Raw genomic sequence first — 22,378 nt, 5'->3', positions numbered from 1 at the left:
TATTTGGACGACTGCTTAATAAAGGCATCAACCTTTCTAACAGCAACTCACCACACTCAGACTTGCCTTTCCCTCTTCCGCAAACTGAGTCTCTCCATCAACCTAGAAAAGTCACATGTCCTTCAATCACAACAGAGTCTTTCTGGGAGCATTGGTAGATACACGCCTCGCAAAAGTGTTAGTTTCGCAGGAACGTCTAGATCGTATCATCAAACTAGTCACTCTTCTGCGCTCCAAAAGGTCAGTTTCTGTCCAGATGTTCAAATCCTTTCTGGGCATGACCTCATCCTGCATACCACTGATCCCCAACTGCAGGCTGCATATGCGAGTCCTTCAGGAAGAATTGGACAAACAATGGCGGCAAGTCTCTGGGTCGTTCAACGACCAGGTCTTCCTGACCCCCCGCATCCAGGGGGCATTGGAATGGTAGGCTCACCTTCCAAACATCACAACAGGGCGTCTGTTTCAAGAGCCGGCCACCACGCTTACCCTTACGACGGACGCTTCCTTAGAGGGTTCGGGTGCACACCTCGGGGAGATGCCAATTAAGGGCAAGTGGACAGTCGACCAGCGCAAGTGGCATATCAATCGGCTGGAGCTTCTGGCAATCTTCCTTGCCCTAAAATCGTTTCGTCTTCTGGAAGGGGAAGTCTCTGTTGGTGCGTACAGACAACACCACCAGTATGCACTACCTCGACAAACAAGGATGTACGAGGTCTCTCCTGCTCTCACAACAGGCACAACAGATCTGGAAATGGCCATAAATCATCATGTTCAGTTGACTGCAGTTTATGTCCCGGGCATTTCCAACGCCTCTGCAGACTCTCTCAGCAGATCGGCCACAGACCACCACGAGTGGGAACTCCATCAGTCGACTCTGGAGTATGTCTTTCGCAGGTGGGGCCAACCGGATCTGGATCTGTTTGCGACTCCACTCAATCGCAAATGCCTACGCTATGCAAGTTGGCATCCCCACAAAGGATCGAGCGGGAATGCATTTTCGATCAACTGGTTGAAGGAATTCATGTACCCTTTTCCACCGATTCCTCTTATACCTCGCCTTCTGCGCAGAATGAAGCGCCAACCGTGTCACATACTGTTGATCGCACCCAGGTGGACACGTCGACGTGGTTCACGGGTCGACTTCCTCTTTCTCAGTACGAGCCGATACTTCTTCATCCGATGCCTCACCTCCTTACCATAAATCAAGGGCAGATATGCCATCTGGACCCAGCGTCTCTCCAACTTCATGCCTGGAACCTGAACACAATGAGTTTGCACATTTAAATCTTGATCCGGACTGCAGGCAGGTCCTTGCTCATGCATGGGCTCCTTCAACCATTAAAACCTATAAGTTAAAATGGAAACTGTTTTGTGTCTGGTGCCATTCGCAGAACATTGATCCTCTGCTCGCTCCCCTGAGCAGATATTGCCTTTCTTCCTCCTGTTGGCAAAATCGGGACTTTCAAATTCCTCCCTCAAAGTTTTTCTGGCGGCACTTTTCCGTTTTTGACATGACAGTTACACGTCTCTGTACTCCTCTCGGATCATTCGCCAATTCTTTAAGGGCCTATTCCGGATGTTTCCACCAATCCGACGGCCTCCTCCGGCTTGGCGCTTTAATCTGGTCCTCGGCAAACTTCTCAAACCTCCTTTTGAACCCATTCACTCAGCGGAACTGAAATTCCTTACTTGGAAGTTTTCACTCCTCCTGGCACTTACATCATCTAGGAGGGTTAGCGATATTCACGCTTTTACCATACAGCTGCCTTTTCTCCAACTCTCAAAGGACGCTGTTGAGCTTCGTACAAATCCAAAATTTATTCCTAAGGTTCCATCAGACTTCCACCTTTAATGAACCGGTCATCCTCAGGACTTTCTTTCCTAATCCTCTGTCTCCTGCTGAGCGCACTCTATATTCCCTTGACCTGAGACGATGCCTCAAATTATACATCCAGCGCAGTGCTACTTTTCGAAAGTCTGACCAACTCTTCCTGGCCATAGGGGTAAGGGTCATCCAGTCACTAAGCAGACAATCTCTCGTTGGATTTCTTCTGCCATCAATGAGCTGGAAAGCCTCTCTGCTCCGGTGCGAGCACACTCTTCGAGAGCAGTTGCTTCCTCTACTGCCCTGTTTGCAGGAGTGCCTCTGCATCAGATCTGCAGAGCTGCAACGTGGTCCAGCAGACACACGTTTACAAGGCACTACTGTCTGGAGGCAATCAATGCTGTGGATACTGCTGTGGGTCAGGCGGTGCTTCGAAACCTCTTCAAAAAAGGTGAGCCTCTGTTGCTTCCCGCCTCCTATCATAAAAGGTTTTTTCTTGTGTTTACGCAATGTTGCCTATACATGTCTATGCGATGCAACTTTGTTCACTGCCTTTTATGATTGTTTATTATGGTGTACTGCTTTCTATTCTTATTCGAGCATGTGAATCTATGAAAGACACCCCTAATACTGGAGAAGAACAGAAGTTACTTACCTGTAAACTGTGGTTCTCCAGTATTGGTGTCTTTCATAGATTCACATGCGACCCACCCTTCCTCCCCTCAGCGGCTCCCTTCTCCTCATGCACTTTGTCACTCCTGTGCTACGAAAATCTGAGGGCTTGAGCTTCTGAGGAGATGGTTCTAGAGGGTGCTAAAGCCTGATTGGCTGGAAAGTGGACTATTATAATGACTTGGATATGTTCCTAAAGTGAGCTCTCCCTATTGATTCCTAGTGGCCTATTTTGTTCTATGGTACTTCAAGATTTTGTTTTAAAAGGAATATACATATTGGAATTTTTTTCTTTTATGTATTTCTTAATTTCTTAGATGTGTATGTGTGTGTGTGTATATGTATACATATATATATTATTCAACAAGTGCCTAAAGCATTCAAGAGGCACACTGCGGGGCTCTGCCCTCCGGGCTTCTCATGTCAGCACGCCTCTCCACAATACAAGTCTTTCCAGTGCCCGACGGGTTTCAGGGGACCTCGCCTTTTCTCAGGGGCTATACTCTATTATGCATCACATATTTTCCTGGCATTTTATTAAGACAAGCCCCCGGTAGGCGTGTGTTAAGTACACCGTCATACCCAGCTTTATGGGACTTGTCCTTGTGGTGAATGTAAAATATTCACTTTTTAGTAAAGTCGAGAGTTTTGGTTCAGTAATGCATTATTTTAAACCTTTAGTAGGCTGTGTTTGCGGTTCAGCGCGCTGTATTTTGACACAGAGTCCTGCGCTCATAATACCATAATGTGAGGCAGGCGTTTCCAAACTGCTTGGAGGCAGTGCACAGGACTCCTTTGTGAAAATTATTTATGTGTGTGTGTGTGTGTATATATATATATATATATATATGTATATGTGTATATATATATATATATGTATATATATATATATATCTTACTACTATCTTAATTACCGTGGGACTCCCACTTAGATGACTGGGAATTATTCAAGCATGTGAATCTATGAAAGACACAAATACTGGACAACCACAGTTTACAGGTAAGTAACTTCTGTTCTTTTTATCCATATGTTAATGCTGTTCAAACTTGTATGTATCGTTCATTAATCATACCCTCCAGCATTTCGCGATTCACGAAAAAATTGCGAAATCGGCTGAATAGCGCGATGGCCGCGATATTTGTAATTCTTGCCGCGATATTTGCCAAAGTGACTGCAAAACAAACAATGCCCGATAATAGGCTGAGAGCGCACATGTCACTACGTGCCGCCGCCCAATACCTGCTTCCTCCTGTCCAAGATCTGTCTGTTATTCGGCCATTACATCTGCCAAAGAACAACAAAAGCGCAGAAGCGCCAACAAAGTTGCCAAAATAAACATATTTTCTTTTGTCGATAAAATCTTATTGAAGAGGCAATTTGCTCATAATCCTTTCCGCCGCCGTCAGCATTGGAGCGCCGGAGTTGCAGCCGTAACGGTTGTGTTTTCTTAAGGGCTGTGTGCGACGTGTTCCATGGTTTTCTTTTAAATAGCCGTCATGTCAGTGAAGCTTTCATTAGTTCATCGTGTTATCGGGAGTTGTTTATACAGTAAATCTTGAATGTGCATTCAGCACAAAATACACATTCGACTAGAGCTTTTTTCTTTTACATTTTGAATTGTCAATACCTTTGTTTACTGCGTGTATTTATACTCCCTGAAATCGGCAACATTTTTGTTGCTCCACGCAAGTAAACTGCTGTATCCATTCCTGTTTTTATTACATTCGTCTTTGTAGTCCCTCATCTTTACTTCTCCCTTCTCCCCAGTATGTGCTGTTCGCCCCCTTACCACTACTCTGCTTTCTTTGTCATTGTGCACTTTATTATCAAAACCAAGTCCAATTAGGAAAAAATGCTTGCTCTTCCAGATTGCAACACTCGAGGGATGCATTATAAAAAATCTATAGCTTTTTGGATGGGTCTGGTGAGCGCCTGGTATCCCTTGCACCCAACGAACATCTTTAGCTGACCAGATTTGTGCCTCACTGGTGCGACAGACTCCGAGAAGCCCCTGCGTGCTCTCGAAGCGCTTCAGAGCTGCAGCTCTCCACAGCTCCTCACAAGTGAAATGCCCCGGCCGTAAAGCCCAGCTTTCACCGGGAGTGCGGACTAAATGAAACACGTGGGCTTCTACAATGTAAACGAGTCCGCAGACGGCGTTTGTTACAAGCATCTTTGTTCTTGGTAGTACACACAGCTAGGGGAAAGCACTTGGATGAAAACCTGTTTTGCAGTGACCTTACCAATAAGACTTGATGATGTGATTTGCTCAGAACAGGATGTTGTTGAGGCAACAGTTGAGACTCAAAGGCTCTGTTCCTCCTTCTGAAGGAGGTTGTTCTGGCCAATGACCACTGCACCACTTCTTTCTTTCCCGCCACAGAACAGTTAATGAAGAGGGCTGCCTAAAAACACTTGTAAATAAAACAAGCATTTGCAATGCAATAGGTCTTGCATTATTAAAGTTTTAGCTATTGGTGTGGCATTATTTAACAATGCCAATAGCTCAAACTTTAATAATGTGAGACCAATTGCATTGCAAATGCTTGTTTTGGCATGTGGTGGTGTCTGTTCACCACTGGGGGTGAGTGGCACAATTTCCTTGCTTGCAGTGGCATCAGACACTCACTGGGGGCTTGCATGCATCACGCGTTCCCCTTCTGCTGTATGGGGCTTGGTGGCCTCCGGTTCCATTCTTTTGGCTGTAACTTGACTCTTCACAGCTTTCTTGGCTGGGGAAGCTTTGGGGCTTCTTGTCGGGTTTAACAGTCTCTCGATGGGTATACTCTGCTATTGTTCCTCTTGCACCACTCTGGTGCAGTTTGCATTGTCTCTGTTCCCTCTTTATTGTGTGGACTGTACAGTGGCTTGACTTTTCAAAACTTAGCCCCGTCTGGCTGCCTCATGCGTATCAGTGGGTGCTGCCTCTACTTCCACTACGTGCCACGGCAGCCTTCTGAGTGGTGTGGGCCATTTCTTTGTAATGTGCTTGGTTGGTTTGGGTGCAGTACCACACATGACTGCAAGGTGGCATTGCTTTCACTGCAGGATGCCACTACACAGACCCTCCAGGATATCGCGATTTGCCCACGAAATCGGCACTTTTGTAGAAATCGCGGCATTTTGACAAAAGCCGCTATATCCTGGGGGGTCTGGGGCCACTTACGTTGTTTATTGGGGCGTGCGGAAAGGACACAGAAGCACTAAAGAAACAGCTTAATGAGGCATTAGCAGCTCACTGTGACAGGCTTTGAAGTGCCCCTCCCGCCTCTGGCTCCCCGCTGGAGACCCTCCCGGTGACTGGGGCGAGGCGCCGCCCTCCCCTGGAGCCGAGGGTCATACAACATGTGCAGCCAACATTTTAAAGGGGAAAATCTACATGGGAATCGCATTTCAATCAATCAGTCACAGACCTGCTCTTTACATGAGTGGGGTTGGTTAGAATTCCAATGATCAGTAGAAATGCACATGTATTTGACGTTAGCCTTTGAATCACAGAGAAATGCACAATCCAAAACCTTTAAAAGAACGAGGCAACAAGTGGGCTAGGGAAAACATCTACCTTATTAGTGTTTTGCTGAAAAGCAAATTTGGAAGTTCCGGGAAACGTGACCAGAGGATTTAGATTTTCTAATGGCGAATACATTTTCTGTTAATTTTTGGGGAAGCCTATTTTGTGTGGGGTTTGTTTTTAGGTGCAAATCTGGGCCTAAATTTGCCCAAATCACTCCTGACCAGCCACATTCCGCAAGGAAAAAATCATACCTAATAGAACAAACCGAGTCCGATTACTAAATGTCCAGGAAAGAAGAAGATCAAGGCAGATGTAGTGCAGACTTTCTACTTATTTAGAAACATAACATTTCGATATAAAATGGTGTACATAACGCCTGTGACAGCACATGAGAAAGGAAATTTAGCTTTTTTTTTTTTTTACAAATATCCAGAACGTACCTCAATGGATATGATAAACCTGCCATCCTGACCCTTGTTGAGTGTACCAGCGCTGAGACAGATTTTGTTCTACAAGGCTTCTCCTGTGAGATCCCGACAGACACTTTCCTCATAGTAAAGCTGAGGGAACAGACAAACTACTGCTACATGCATCGTTCAAAAAAAGATAAAGTGCGTGGTTAACGAAAAGCTCATGTGCAGAGGTTATTGAGAGAATGCATGCATGACTAATAGAGGGAACAAGCAATTGATTGACAGATGCATGCTGCCAAGACATAACAGGTGTGCAGAGTGATGTCATCATGTGGCCTAAGTTTAAATCAAAAGAGGCGGCAAGCAAATTAAACATAGCCACAGGTTCATAAGTGGGCTGTTATCTTTACGCATGTGAATTACTTAAACCTATAATCAAGAGTGTTTCTATGGAGGAATGCTTACATTAGTATACATACACAGCTTCATGTTGTTAAATAACAAAAAAAACTAAGATATCTGTGTTTGGTGTAGGAAAAATGGCCAAATAAAATGCTGCAAAATTGCCGCTAAATTTCCATATTTGTGCCGCTAAATTTCCATTTTTGTGCCGCTAAATTGGCTAATCCATGCCGCTATATCCTGGGGGGTCTGATTAATGCAAAGCCTTAATTATTAGGGTGGGCGCTCTAAGTAAATGTTGTAAGCTCTGACTACACTACTATCAGTGGTTCAAGTATAAAAATGTGTACACACGATTTCAAAGTTTAGCACAGGAGGCTATGTATAATGCTCCCAGAATGCTATCTGATTTGATGCAAATATTTTCAGAAGCTTGAAATCAAGATTGACTGTTCTTTGCTTTCAAAATTAAATGTTCATAAAAAAAATGATAGCAGGAAAAGAAACATTTGTCTAAACTACTGTAAATATTCAGGTACCATTTCTTTGCAGCATCTTTTAGTATCCTGTGTTGATGCAGGCTAGTATTTCCCAAAAATATTCATAATGGAATATCAGTGTAATCAGTTTCAATAAAATCATGGGAAACAAACCAGCATTGACAAAGCCAGTAGGTCTGAAATTGGTGGTCAGTTTTTTAGTTTTGTCAATGTGTGACTTGTTTTGGCATGGTTTTTGTAATACCTATTGGTGTGGGAGTCTCAAAAGTGCAAAAGTGCAGTGTTCTTGTGTTAAGTGCAGCTATACGGCTTTCGTGAATTCCCAAGAATTTACAGAAGTGGGGCAAGAAATAATACTCCTAGAAAATATTTGTGAACTGCATTTTAGCATGAGCAAATGTGCATGTGTAGATTTGCTCATGCGAAAATCTGACTGTTTGCAAGTTCACTTTCCCTCCAACCACTTTTTTCCTCAACTCTAGAAAAAGATTTGCATCTGCCATTGTCAGGAGTAAATTTCCAACATTTCTCAGTATGGGAAACTAGAGAAGAGTTGTTGAAAACCCTTAAAACATGCAAGTTAGTAGGTTTGCATATACTCAAAAGGGCATTCTAACCCTGGAAACCCTGGAACTATTTCTTATCACTACCTTCAGCCCCAGTATGTAGATCTGCGGAAACGTGGCAACGTAAGGGGATTGCAAGAATTCAAACGCTACTATGGTATGTGCCCTGGCATAATCAGAGAGGCTACTGCAGAGCTCTTATATAATGAGATTGCTGCTATAATTTGTCGCCGCACTACATGGCACCAGAGGGACAAGTGACTTTTGTTAGTGGACAAGTAGATGTATGAAGCAACCTGCCCCATGGGCAAGTAGATATTTTATTAAGTTCCACACCCCTGGCAGTAATTGAAATGAAGGGGTTCTTTCTGTCCACTAACCAGTACCTGGATATAGTGCACAACCGATTCATGCATGAGGAACCGAGCCCGAATTGCAATGGACCAAACTTCAAATGGGTTCACTTGTATGCGTCGGAGAAAGAGTATGCCACTGACTTCGTGGCATTAAGATGCAGAACAGAGATGGCTCCGAAGTGCGAGAACACAGTAGCTATGAACTGCATGTCCACGCCAAGGTCTTTAAAAAGTAACAGAATATCGTCCGCATAAAGTGAAACTGAGTGTATTGCTGTCTGTAACGTGATGCCATATGGGGCTATCACGCATTGCAGTCGCTGTGCCATTGGCTCCAATGCTACCACAAATGGGGGTGACAAGGGGCAACCCTGGTGAGTCCCCCTATAAATACGATATGCAGGTGATATGATCGTTCCAGACTTGGTGCAGGCCGTGGGGTTAGTATAGAGTAATTGAATCCATTTGCAATATTCGGGGGATATTCTAAACTTTACTAATACTGCAAGCATGTATGGCCAGCTTAATGTATCAACCCTTGCTGTATATCTAGGGACAAGCATCCGGCCAACGGCAATGTCCCCTTCACTGCATGCTTCAGGGTGTGCAACCGACTAATATTGAGAGAAGTGCTACGCTTGGGACGAAAACCACACTGGTCCGTGTGTATTAATTTAGGCAACCGGGGAAGTAATCTGGACGCTAAAATTTTACTTTGGATTTTATATTCTGTATTGAGTATCGATAACTGTCGGTACAACGACAAGTCAGAGGGGGCCTTATCTGGTTTCAATAGGGGTGTGACTATTGCCTCCTTAGTAGTGGGGGACCGTGTACATTCCTCATGTAAGGTGACATATAACTGTAATCGCTTCGGGGCCAGTGGGGCCAGTGCGTCCACATATGTGGAATACAATTCTACAGGCAGACCATCTGAGCCTGGGGTCTTATTGCGTGCCAGCGCTTTTATTGCAACCTGGATCTCTGCTATAGTAATCGAGGCTGCCAACAACTCAGCAGATGCATCCGTTACAGTGGGAAGGTCTATTTCTGCGAAGAATTGGACCGTCGCTTTCGACCTCTCAGATGGTTGTGCCATATAAAGATTTGTATAATGTTCTTGGAAAGTCTTATTTATTTCGCTCTGGGAAGTTATCAGTGTGCGGTTTGCATTACAGATCGCTGAAGTGGGAGTTAATGGGGGAGCAAACAGTCAAGCTAGCAGCGTGCCAGCCCTATCTGCTTCGGCTTGGGTACGCACCGTGTAAGCATGGAGATCCACTGGCCAGGGCCGCTCCAATAGCTCAGCGTCGATGATCCTAGCCTCCTGCATCTGCTCCGCTCCCGTTGCATGTTCCTGAGCTGCCACTTCTGCAGTTTGTCTTCCAACTCCACCAAGTCCCATGTCCTCTCTTCTGAGCCCCACCAAACTTCCCCGTATTGTGATTTTAAAAGCCTCCCAATCAACCGATCTAGTTGAGGCTGTTCCTTTCGTTTTCCGCAAAATATGTAGTAATAGTGTCAGCTGATTTTGCATGTAATACCTAATCTTTTAAGGCCAAAATTTGCAGCCGCTATGTTGGTATAGGCGTAGAGACCCGTCCCAAATGCAATGTCAGTTCTATAGGGTTATGGTCAGAGACGGTTTTACCTAGGAAAGTACTTTGATGTATGCCAGGGATAAATCTGTGGTACAGAGAAAATGGTCCAATAGGGTATGTAGGTTATGCGGGTGGGAGTAGGAGTATTGCTGCATATTTGTGTGTTGCGACCTCCATACATCTAAAAGATTCCAACCCGTGCCCATCTAGTCAGAGCAGCAGCTTGAGTCACAGCGTTGGTGTCTGGTAAGGTGGCATGAGAGCGGTCCCAGTGCACACCAAACACAGCATTGAAGTCCCCACCCAATAACGATGGGTATTGTACCCAGTCCGAGAGTTCCTGAGTTAACCTTGAGAGAGAGAGAGAGAGAGAGAGAGAGAGAGAGAGAGAGAAGGCATCCTGATCCACATTCGGAGCATAGATGGAGCCTAATACTACCTGCCTCCCATCCAGGGTCCCACAAATCAAAACATACCTGCCTTGGTGATCTATTCGAGATGCATTATGAGCAAATGGGATTCCCGTCTGTATCCATTTTGCAGCCCACACAAACGCAAATTAGTTTTGCACAATCCCAGGGGACCCCTTAAGGGCTCAGTTCCTCAGGGCTGCCCTCTGTGTCTGTGGCTCTCTAGATCGACCGGGTAAGTGGGGGGAAGGGGAGGCCCCCTACCGATTTGCCTGCTGGGCAGAGAGGGAAGTCAATTCAGCCGGCTGTCCAGGTATAATCCTCGCCCTTTTGCCTGCTCTGGCGCAGTCCGGAGCTTATTGTGTCTAGGGGGGAGGGAGGTCCCCAGGCGGTGGGGGCAGTGCACCTTGTCCTGAGATGCACAGTCCCGGGCCTATCTGCTGCAGAGTCCCCTAGTTACAAGCCCTGGGTGCGTCCTTTCTGGCCTAAAAGCCCGGAACTCGCCCAGCAGAGCTCTCCGCTCACGTGTTGACACCAGCCGGCCTGCCCCCAGGAGAGCCCGCTGCGTTAGGGTGCCGCTCGCCGCTTCCAGGCCCGTTACTTCACCAACTTCTGCAGCGTGCCGTATCTGGGCCAGGGATTGCCACCGCACTCCAGCACGTCACCGGCAGGTAGGCACCTTAATCTGCTGTGCCTATTGGTTCCGCCATTCACTCCAGCACGTCTGGGGCACTAGATACTTGTACCGTTTTGGTGGCCCGACCCAGAACTCGTCGCTTATGCGACAACCATCTTAGGCTGTCTGCCACGCCCTATAAATTTAGCAGCGATCGTGGCCTACATAAGAGGTCACATGGGAAGGAGTTTTTTCAAAACTCCTGTATTCAAAAGATTCTTAGAGGCAGCAAAACTAATAGCTCCACCAAGAAGGATGCCAGCACCAGCATGGAACTTTAACTTAGTGCTACCACAACTAATGAGTAAATCCTTTGAACCACTTCACAAGGCCTCTTTAAAACTGGTCACACTGAAGACTAATTTCCTTATTGCAATGACATCTCTTTGAAGGGTAAGTGAATTGCAAGCCCTCTCAATCCATGAAACCATACATGCAAATATCAAAGACAGGATACTCAGGAGGACTGACCCACACTTCCTACCAAAACTTATATCACATTTCTATATAAATCAATCCATTCAAATACCAATTTTCTTCCAGGAACTATAAACTCAAGCGGAAAGAGCACACGCTAAACACCAGAAGAGCGATAATTTACTATATGGAGAAGAGAAGACCAAATTAGAGTGAAAACAACTTTGTGTCTTTTGCAGACAATAGGGGAAACCAGTTACAAAAATTACCATCTGACAATGGATCTCACAAACAATCCAAATGTGCCATACAACAGCAGGAATGCAACTGCAGACTAAAAGCACTCAAATGTAGGATACTTGCATGGCAGCTACTTGGTCATCAGTGCAAACATTCACAAAGTGCTGTTGCACAGACATAGAAATAGATAAGGAGGCACAGGTAGGACTGAGCATTAAAACATTTAAGTTCAAACTCCTGTCCTACTTAATCACCACAAGGATGGAACACCTCTACAAAATTAATGCACAGCATGTGAATCAGAAAGATTCACCCTGTCAAAAAAAACTGTTTCTTACCTGTAGGAGTAGTTTTGGAGCTTGAAGAATTTTCTGTATTGACAATTGACCCATCCACCTCCCCAGAGGTGAGTGGGGCTGGTTGAAGATGGCGACCACTCATGGGAGCTTCCCGAGAGGACGCATAACATCAGGAGAAGATGCATTCGACCCCACATGGTGGGACAAAAATAAATAACTAAATTGAGAAGGATGGGGGCGGAGCTAGCTCTCAACCGAGATGGCTGCTTGAGCCGAGAGCTCCCCCGCTTCTACCACAATCCTGCAAATTATCCTCCATATAGCAGTGCCCCTCGAGTCTCTGACTATTGATTTTGTGGTCCGGGAGTGCTGACAGGCGATTTTCACCCCACGCTATCGGAGGGCGCTGATCCGGTCTGTTTGGCCTGGTAGCACGGAGGGCTGCGGCGTGGCCTACTGTGTGCCGTTGATAGAGTTGCTGATACCCCTTGGGTGATGCTGCGCCAGTGGCGACCCGGATCGCCTGTGGAGAAGAGCTGAGGGCCCCCCCTCCCTCTCCCCCTCCTCTGCTGGAGGTGAGGTGGGGGGGTTGGGGCTGGTGGTGTCTGAGTGCGGGAGCCGTGCGAGGAGCAATGCTTCTGGGGTGACTGGTGGACACCCACCCCCCCACCTTTGCCCCGGCGCTCTGATCTGAATAAGGTAGCGCCTGATTGATGGTGAGAAGCCGGGCTGCGGGAGGCCAAAGTGAGCTTGGGAGAGACATCGGCCCAGCGCCAACTTCGTGATTTAGGAGTTGATTATGCCATGCTGTACCCTGCCAAGCTGGGAGTCAACCGGCAGGGGAAGTCCACGATATTCACGGACCCGAGGGCGACTCCAGAAGGCCATGAAAGACTGGCGCAGGGAAACAAGACATTCATCAGAGGGCGGTCGACCCGAAGACTCTACAGAAGGCTCCCTGGATGACCAGGATTGAGGTAGTGGACTGCGACTAGATGAGGTATTCAAATAGCCCTGGGCAACTGTGGATTTGTGTTGCCCAGCCTATGGATCCTGATATTGCTATTTTTGGCCTAGGCTGCTGTCCTTGCTGGGCCCTATCTCCTGGGCCGGTATGCCACTATGGGCCAGTGACTGAACGGGATATGCGGAGGGGGAGGGGGGGGGGGGCACATCACTAATGCAACATTATTTGCCCTTAAGCCCTCAACTATACTGTACATAAAACCCTTGGGAGCGAGTGGATGTCCTGCGACGACGTGCCTGTATCAGATGGCTGTGCTACTGGATCCTTACTTGTGACTGGTTACATGTGACACGATTGGTGCTCACGACAGTTGTTACTGAGGGAGGGTGGTATAGTGTAGTAATCCCAGGAGACGGTTGTGATGGAGAAGAGAAGGTTTAATGCAGAGAAACAGCTTGAACATCCACAGTATGCAGGAGACAGGCTAACACTGCCCAACTCCCACATATAGAATACAGAACTAAGGCAGAACCATAACAATTCATAAAGGACTGCAACATATCCCACAGCGTCGCCAAAATTATGTAGTACTCCCAGGAGACGGTTGTGATGGAGAAGAGAAGGTTTGATGCAGAGAAAGAGCTTGAACATCCACAGTATGCAGGAGACAGGCTAACACTGCCCAACTCCCACATATAGAATACAGAACTAAGGTAGAACCATAACAATTCTTAACCACATCCGCGCTAGTGGAATTCTCCTTCTATGCTGGGATTTACTAAATCCCATGCTTCATGACGAGCTGGGCTCGTCATCAGTGTGCGAGGAGGCTACACCATGACTAGCCCAGCTCGTCATGAGCCTGGAAGGGGTTAAAGGACTACAACAACTTTTAAAGGGGCAATACTACATATAGCCAGCTATATTGTGCTGATATCCTCCATTGTTTTAGGAGCATTGTTATGCTGTATGAGGTCTCTTGCTATAACTTTTTATTTTAGAGGCAGGACGGGGCGGGATGCTGCAGCGAGTTATACAGAGAGAAATTGTTTTAGACTCTTAAGCGAGCTACCTACGCCCCTGCGTGTCATGCACCTCCTCTTGGGGCTCCTTTCCGATTTTTATTTTGTATTGGTATTAAGGTTAGTGGGAGGAGGGGGGGTTCGGAGCTATGTGGGGGGTTGTAGTGGGGTACAGGCTGGGTGGGGAGCTGGGACGCGGACGAGTTGGGGTTGGGCAGGCGTGGGTGGGACTAAGAGCAGATCCACACGTTCTTCTTTTGGGGCTGACTGCTTGAGGGGGGGATTGTTTGTCTGTTAGTTCAAAAGGGAGTCCTGCTGGCACGAGCATAACACGGCGGATACATTGGTCAGTTGCATGGACAGTTGCATCTGATTACTTACACACATCATTTCCCAGATCTGACACAGCAGACGCATAACAATGACACAATTACATTCCTGACCTGGAATGTTAGAGGCCTGAACGACCACAGAAAAGTCAGATGTGTGCTTCAGTACCTCTCGAGTTATAAATAAAGTGGTCCTAGACGCTAGCTCCAAATACAGTTATTGGTACTTTGTTACACAATTCAATTCAGTTTTCATTCCACATGCGATTGAATCCTGTCATGAAGAATTTTTAGAAACAAGGAGAGAAAACAAATAGCCCAAAAATAATCAAATGTCCAACACACACAATTTTTCAGGTCTTAAAAGTAGAGGAAAAGAAGCTCTACCATTTATTTTATAAAATTCCTCATCATTATACAATATATACAAATACAGGTTTATGAAAAGCAAAAAACGGGGTTACCAACTAGTAACGTGCATAGAATTGAGTGAAAAGATTAATAGTGCTCGTGTAAGACAGAAAATGACCAGTGGGTCTAGAGAAAATATGTTCCAGTTGATTTTAGAATCCAAGGTTAAGCAATCCTTAGAGAAGTTCTGAGGGAGCCTGCCCTTAATGTTTATTCTGCAAAAAATGTCATTCTTTCTTGTTATATTATGGTGAATAATTCATCCGTTACTCTTATTTTGAAAGGGAAAAGGGGGACAGGGGCACAAAAGATGCAGGCTCCAGATGGGGGAATGGTTGTCGACGTTTCAACCCAAGGATAAGAAGGGCAGTTGATATCCTCATGTACGGGTCTTCATCAGGACGGGATGGTGAAGGGAGGGAGCTTAGTTACATTAAATTCATGTAACCCCAGTGGTGTGGGCAGACACCCATTAATGGTGTGCCATGTGTAAAAGGTCAATTGGTTATGAAAGCCGTCCAGGCGTGCTCTCGAGTACCACGCTAACAATGGCTGCGGGTGCGGTCCAATGTATTTTTTAGGCAGTGTCTCTAGTGTCGAACTGCACGGGACGTCAGTGGGGCTCAGTCTGCTGACGACCGCTGAGAGTTGCTCAGACTCTGCCGTCTCAGGGTTCAGTACCTCTCGAGACATGCAATAGATATAGCACTACTTCAGGAGACCCACTTGCGCCCCGACAGTCCGACGCTAAACTATAGGGGTCTGTATAACCACATACATGCTGCCAGTTTCACCTCACGCCAGGGGCGTTCTAACTTGGGTAAACCCTAAGGCCTCACTGACATTGAACCCAGTTGCCACGAACGGGGAGGGACAATATGTCATAACGAAATGTGTTGGAAAGGGAATGACTCTACACATAGTAAACTCTTACGGCCCTAACTTTGACTGCCCTTCCTTCTTCTTGATGTTAGCCTCTAGGGTGCGGGACCTCTGCGGGGAGCAGGTTTTGTGGGGAGCTGATTTTAACATGGTCAGACAGCCTGCGCTTGATAGGTCAGATGGCCCGACAGATGCCCCTCGGCCTCTGCCAGAGTTCTAGAGGCTGAGATGACACGACTGGGACTGCGGGACGTGTGAAGAGATAGGCACCCGACATGCATTACTCCGCTCCGCATGATATCCACACCCACATAGATTATTGGTTGATCACTTCACACCTTCTCTCTATGGTACAGTCGTGTGCAACGCTGCCCTGCACCTATTCTGACCACTCCACGGTGCTTGTTACTCTTAGAGCCCTGGCGAGACGACCCCCTCCTTTTTCCTGGGGTCTCCCTCCTTACTCGTTGTTGGACGACTTCTTTCGGGAAGAATTAGCTACTGCCATTGAGGAATTCTTTGATAAGAACATGGGCTCGGTGGACTCCTTTCTGACGGTCTGAGAGGCCTTCAAGGCCTATTTACGAGGAGTTGCTATCTCTAAACACGCGGGTGTCCATAAGTCAATAAGGAGCCGCCTGTCCTTACTAGAAAACAGACTTCGGGACATCGAAGCGCTACGACTGCATGACTCTGGAGCAGAGCTGCTCCGAGACTTGGCCCAAACGATTCTGGCGGACGTTGAGGTGAAACACTTGGGGAAATATGCCATTACGAGATCATAAGGCGAGGGAGAACGCCCGGGAGCGGTACTGGCGCGAATGGCGAAGCAGCGTAGACACTGTGACCACGCCTGCACTGCGATCCCCACAGACTGGGGAAGAATTACCTGATTAACAGGTAGCGGCCCGCTTTTGGGATTATTACGCCAAACTATGCTTCCAGGGGGCCGGCTCCGGAGGAACGCATATTAGACTATTTAACACATATCCAGCTACCTTGGCTGACCACCACACATCGCGAGTTCCTGGTTCGTCCATTTGATAGGAAGGAAGTTGTTTGGGCATTGTCGTCAATGAAAGCTGGCAGCGCTACGGGCAGTGATGGCTTCCCGGCCTCATTTTACAAAACGTACTCTGATTTGCTGATACCTAGATTATTGACGCTCGTTGAGCAAATGGCGGAGGCGGGTGAAATGCTCCCCACGATGCGGGAAGCTATTATTGCAGCTATCCTTAAGCCCGGGAAGCCCCCTGAGGACTGCACTTCATATCGCCCGCTATCGTTGCTTAATGTAGGCGCGAAGATATTCACGAAAATCATTGCCAACCGCCTCAGCCCGCTGATCCCTACGCTTATGGCCCCTGAGCAGGCGAGCTTTGTCCCCAACCGCAACTTAACTTATAACCTGAGGACCGTGTTCCCGGCATTCCAACACACACGCCAGGATGTACCTGCGGTGGCAGTTTTCCTGGAAATGGAAAAGGCCTTAGATTCTGTCGAATGACCTTTCCTCCAATTGGTGCTGCGCCGCATGGGTGCGGTTGACCTTTTCATCCAGCTACTGAATACGCTTTATGCGCCCCCCCCCCCTTCAGCGCGGGTCTGCATAGGCTAGCTCACGACTGAGCCCTTCCCTATAGGCCGTGGCACCAGACAGGGCTGCCCCCTTTCCCCCATCCTGTACGCCTTAGTTGCGGAGCCTCTAGCTTGCGCTAGTACCACAGCCACAGTGGTATAAGATTCCCCATGTACAACTTGATAGTGTCCACCTACGTGGACGACACTCTACTATATGTGCGACAACCGGAAGACAACCTCTCGACGGTGCTGCGTGAGGTGGTTCTGTTCAGTTCACCTTCGGGGGTACACGTGAACTGGAGCAAGACAATAATGTTCCCGCTCACCCCTGACACCAGGAGTGTTGACTCTGACTACCCCATTCAGTGGACCACTGACTCGGTCCGCTACTTGGGTATCCGGTTACATACGGGTTCAGAGGTGGTCCTCAGGGAGAATTACGGGGTGGCGATTGCTTAGCTGGAGGACGATGTGAACAAATGGATTAGTCTAACCTTGGCATTGATGGGCCGCATATCCTTGCTGAAAATGATCGTACTCCCCCCCCCCCCCCCCCCCCCCCCCCCCGCTTCTTATTCCTATTCAGTAATATTCCAGTGGTCTTATCGGAAACATTCTTTCGGCAGCTCCACGCTCTGGTGCTGCGACTATCATGGGCTGGGAAACAGCCCAGGGTGGCATGGGACATTCTCACCGACCCTACGAGGAGGGTGGCCTACACGCTCCAGACTTGGAGCTATATTATCGAGCAGCACAAAGCGCGCATGCATATGGCTGGATACATGGCCTGGTCGACGCGCCGCACTTTCGAATTGAAGCAATAGTGGCCGACCGACCCCGCTGCCGGCGCTGATGTCCCGACCTAGGGACAGATGGACTGGCATCATAGATTCTTTGAACGTTGTGACACATGCCTCGAATCACCTGTCGGATGCTCAGGCTTGCTCGCTGCTATACGCTCCGGGAGCACAATTGGCCTGGTGTTCGTGACTTGACCCCTGCAGAGATAGAGGCGTGGTATCCGCTCTAACTAAAATGAAGATTGTCAACATGGCGACCTATTTACGGAAGGTAGGGCTCGCACCTGGGAGGAAATAGACCCGGAGGACGATTTCGGTGCTCCACTTATCCCACGCTTCCAGTTCCACAGAATTCGACATGCTTTGAAGGGGCTGCTAGGCGAGGATATGGCTGAGCCCCAGACAGTCTTGACGTATGACTTTGTTGTAACTGCTAAGATGCCGGCTAAATTAATTACGAACTTGTATCACATCACACTTACAGAACGGACAGCGAATTATACGAAGCCTCGCTTGGCATGGCAAGCTGACTTGGCCACTGACCTCCCTGAGGAAAAGTGGAGATATTGCTGCGCTAATGTTAAGAAAGTGTCTCTGAACGGTCGCCACCGTCTGATGCACTTTAAATTCCTTAATAGGGTATATTACACCCCTGAGCGTTTGTTCCAATGCGGGTTAAGAGAGAGCTCCTGCTGTGAAAGATGCAGGGAACAGTCAGCTGACTTTTTGCACCTAGCCTGTCCGAAAGTTTCATAATTTTGGTGCGCGGTCTACGATGAAGTGAACAGTCACCGCGCTGGCGCTGACCCCATCTCCACTGCTGGCCCTTCTGGGGTATTCTAAAGACCTTGCTCCTGCAAGGCGAAAGCTAGTGGATATGGCCTTTTTGGTTGCCAAGAGATGCGTCGCGATCACCTAGATGCACGTGCCGACCCCTGACGCTAGCTAAATGGTCTAGTGATATTTTATATTGTTGTACGCAAACGGAACTATATAGTGAACTGCTTCCTCCCCGTAACCGTCCTAAGAACTACTGGGCGCTTTACCTGGAGAAGAGGTCTGTACAGGACGCTAATGACCCGAGTGAGCCACACTTGCCTTTGGAGGGGGAGGGGGGGTTCCACGTGAGGACACATCACAGCACACTGACGTGGTGACACTTGATTAGCGGACCCGGACTGTGGCTCCTATTTCTGGTTGCGGGGTGGGAGCAAGGAGTGCGGTGGAGGCCCGTGACTGGGAATCGTATTGTATATGTGTCAACATTGTTACCTGTGTGGGGGGGGGTAATGCCTTAGTCTTTGCTCGATGTGTTCATGCCGACGAATAACTGTCATTATAGTACTGTATGTGCCAGCTCTATGTCCCTTGATTGTAAGTTATTGAAATGCCAATAAATACATTACAAAAAAAAATTAAGGACTGCTAATACAAATAAATTCTGGAACCAACCACTAGATGGCGGAATAATGCACATGTGAATCCAGAAAATGCATAACTACTCCTACAGGTAAGAAACCATTTCGTTATTACATGCTTAAACTGAACTAATTGGTGCCTCCAGTGTTGTTGTCATTTCATTATGAGCCCAGGCAATCTGGGTTGATCAACGACTCCAGATGCAGCTTCCCGGTAACTTATAGAATGTGTTCACAAACTAATGATTGACAAATGAACATAACCAAATACTACAGTGAACTAAATACACTACTTTCCTATCAGTATGACTTTAATAATTTTCAAATTTGTTTTCTTCAGGGTGACCTCCATCGCTGATCGCCTGAATGTGGACTTTGCTCTTATCCATAAAGAGCGAAAAAAGGCTAACGAAGTAGACCGTATGGTATTAGTGGGCGATGTGAAGGACAGGGTGGCCATTCTGGTTGATGACATGGCAGACACTTGTGGCACAATCTGCCATGCAGCAGAAAAGTGAGTTATTGCTAGTGCTCGGAGTCCACAGGGCATAACTGGGTAACTGTCAGTTTTAATAGTTTTGTATTTCCTAACCTCAGTCTTTTTCAGCTATTTTGTTATGTGGTGTTTAGATCCTTTCATTTATTGCAGAAGAACAGCTGTAAAGATGTTGTATGCCTACTGCGTTATTGAATTGAGTTCTTTTATTGATTGGTGCCTTTGTAGAGCAGACTATTTGTTTCAGTTTACCATAGGATCTTTTGTAGATTTAGACTCTTAATAGAGTAGCTCTTTTGTCATGGTCTAAATCTCTAAGCTCTTTCAAGAAAACCTTGTATAGTCTAGCAATAAAGCTTGGTTTAGATGTAACAATCCACATATACTGACACTTCAGAGCATCATGTTAAGTCTTTTACTGTTGCCAGTGGTGCAAAAGATAAATTCAGTCTTAGGTTTTTTGTGAAGGGTTCTACTTCTTCCACCTACTATTCGTAAATCTATGCACTCCCCCGCGACTTCCCAGCCATACCAGCATGTCTAAGATTAACATAGTTGACTGGCTTCTTATTTGCAAGCCTAGTTTGTAACACAATCCTGTTTGCTCATTGATCCTGGTTCAAGTGTGATTTGTCCTTTTCTTTTGGTTCCTTGATTTTTCTATCCCCTTCTGCTTCAGCTCGTAGAATACACATGGCTACTCAGATTGCTTCCACCTAAAGGACTGATGCCTTATGTTGTTTTCATAGTCCTAGTTTTGTTGCTTGAATCTTTTTTGGATTCACATGCTGCGCGTTATTCCACTATCTAGTGGTTGGGTTTGAAATTTTCTATATACACTTTTGTCCTTGTACGTTTTTTGTTGGTGGATGTCCACGGACCTCCATTTGGTGTCCCCTTGTGACGTCGCCAGATTTTAATTTTTTTCGCCTTTTGGTCTCGATGCATGCTGAAGGCGCTCCAACAATTGAAATATATATATATTTTTTTCTTCTGAAAATCGGGAGTACACCTCAAGTTGACTGGAGTGAAGGAAACACCAAAAGAATGTACCGAAGAAGTTTGTTTGTGAGAAAAGTGAAGATTCTCATCAAGTGATCCGAAGAATGCAAATGCAGGGGGCTCCCTGTATGTGGTGTTGGATAAGACACTGTACTTATTTTGCAAGAACTGCCAACACAGATTTGCTCAGAAGGCCCATCATCCGGTCTGCAACATCTGCCTGCTGGAAGATCACCTAAGTGAGGACTACAACACCTGTTCAGTGTTCTCCTGACAGACCTTATGGGTAAGTGAGCGGCAGAAAAGAGCCCACTATAATATGCTGTACCAATATCCCCCTCCACCCCTCACTACGAGACTTGGATCTCTAATACAAGAAAGAGGAGAATGTCGCTGAAGAACCAGGAGATGAAACTGTGGTGGACATCCAGATGGCTGGCGTCCACACACAAGGTGGGCATGAATACATCTCAAAACCAGGTCAGAGAACCATTGTCCTCGAAGATCTTACCCGAGTTGCAAAAATCCAACTCAAAATCATCGAAGGGAGCCTCAGCGTTGAAGCACTCGATGACTGCAAGTACGACCAGAGAGCCAAATACCCTTGGATCATTCGAAAGGGACACTGCAGCTTTTAAGACCCCTGAAAAATCCAAGATGTGAAATGACGGTTAAGGAAAAGAAACTTCAATGTTCAAGAAGGAGAGGTCATAAAAATATATGGTTCGCCAACCAATTTGTCTTCGTATGACTCTTCGACATTGAAGAGGAAGACGACCAACAGTCTTGACACAGAACAGGTGACCAATATAGAGAAAGACAAAAGATGGCTCAATCCCGAAATGACGATTCTGCTACAAAAGAAAAAGATTTTGACGAAACTCTGAATCTATATTGGATTCCAACGAAGTGTTTCTCGCCAAAGGATCTAGGGGACAAAAGTTTCTAGGAAATCAAGCCAGCATGAACTCCTGAACATCAAGAAGAATTTGAGGAAGAAATCCTTGAGGAATAGGAGCAGATTTATATAGGTTCTGAAGCTTCAGAATGCCAGGTAACACAACGGCAGGACCTCAACAAATTCACCCGAGGAGTGGGTAGATACTTTCCCCTCAAGACCATCTCCGCCTGACGATTCTGGAATTCATGTAGATAGATATTGGGTCCAGTTAGAGTAGAGCAACTTCAGTCTTGTTTTCTATTGGAGGCTTTCCTGCACACATCAGTTCATACCTATGCTTCCAAGTGTCTTGTACCAAAGAAAGGAGACTTTTAAAGAGCCTACTACATGTAGAGCAGTTACACGTAGGGCAGAGAAGAAATAGAAGTAATCTTTCAAACATCCTACACACATAAAAGATACGGTTCCAGCTGATTCTAAAATTGCATCAACTGCAATGAAGAGAGAACTTCCCAAGCACATCAGGACCTCCTCATCACTAGGAGAGTAGAAGGGTGGACCTTATGGGTTGGAAAGTGGAGCGAAGTGCTGCAAATCAGTGGTATATTCCTATCTCCAATGCACTACTCAATCGTCATGCATACCAACATTGGGAGCAAATAGGAGAATTTAAG

General features: G+C 46.6%; 1 protein-coding gene across 1 annotated transcript in view; it reads left to right on the top strand.

Moving 5' to 3' along the window:
• Positions 1-22,378, top strand: part of LOC147669049 (ribose-phosphate pyrophosphokinase 1-like) — a 99,244-nt gene that overhangs the window by 32,507 nt on the left and 44,359 nt on the right. Inside the window, exon 3 of the mRNA XM_086948263.1 lies at positions 19,646-19,819. Within this exon, the coding sequence (XP_086804389.1) occupies positions 19,646-19,819 (174 nt within the window). The remainder of the gene's footprint in view (positions 1-19,645; positions 19,820-22,378) is intronic.

Source organism: Lissotriton vulgaris, unplaced genomic scaffold (genome assembly GCF_964263255.1).
Source record: "Lissotriton vulgaris unplaced genomic scaffold, aLisVul1.2 SCAFFOLD_393, whole genome shotgun sequence".
NCBI lineage: Eukaryota > Metazoa > Chordata > Amphibia > Caudata > Salamandridae > Lissotriton > Lissotriton vulgaris.
The sequence above is the reverse complement of the archived record's forward strand: the minus strand, read 5'-3'. Positions and strand labels throughout refer to the sequence as shown.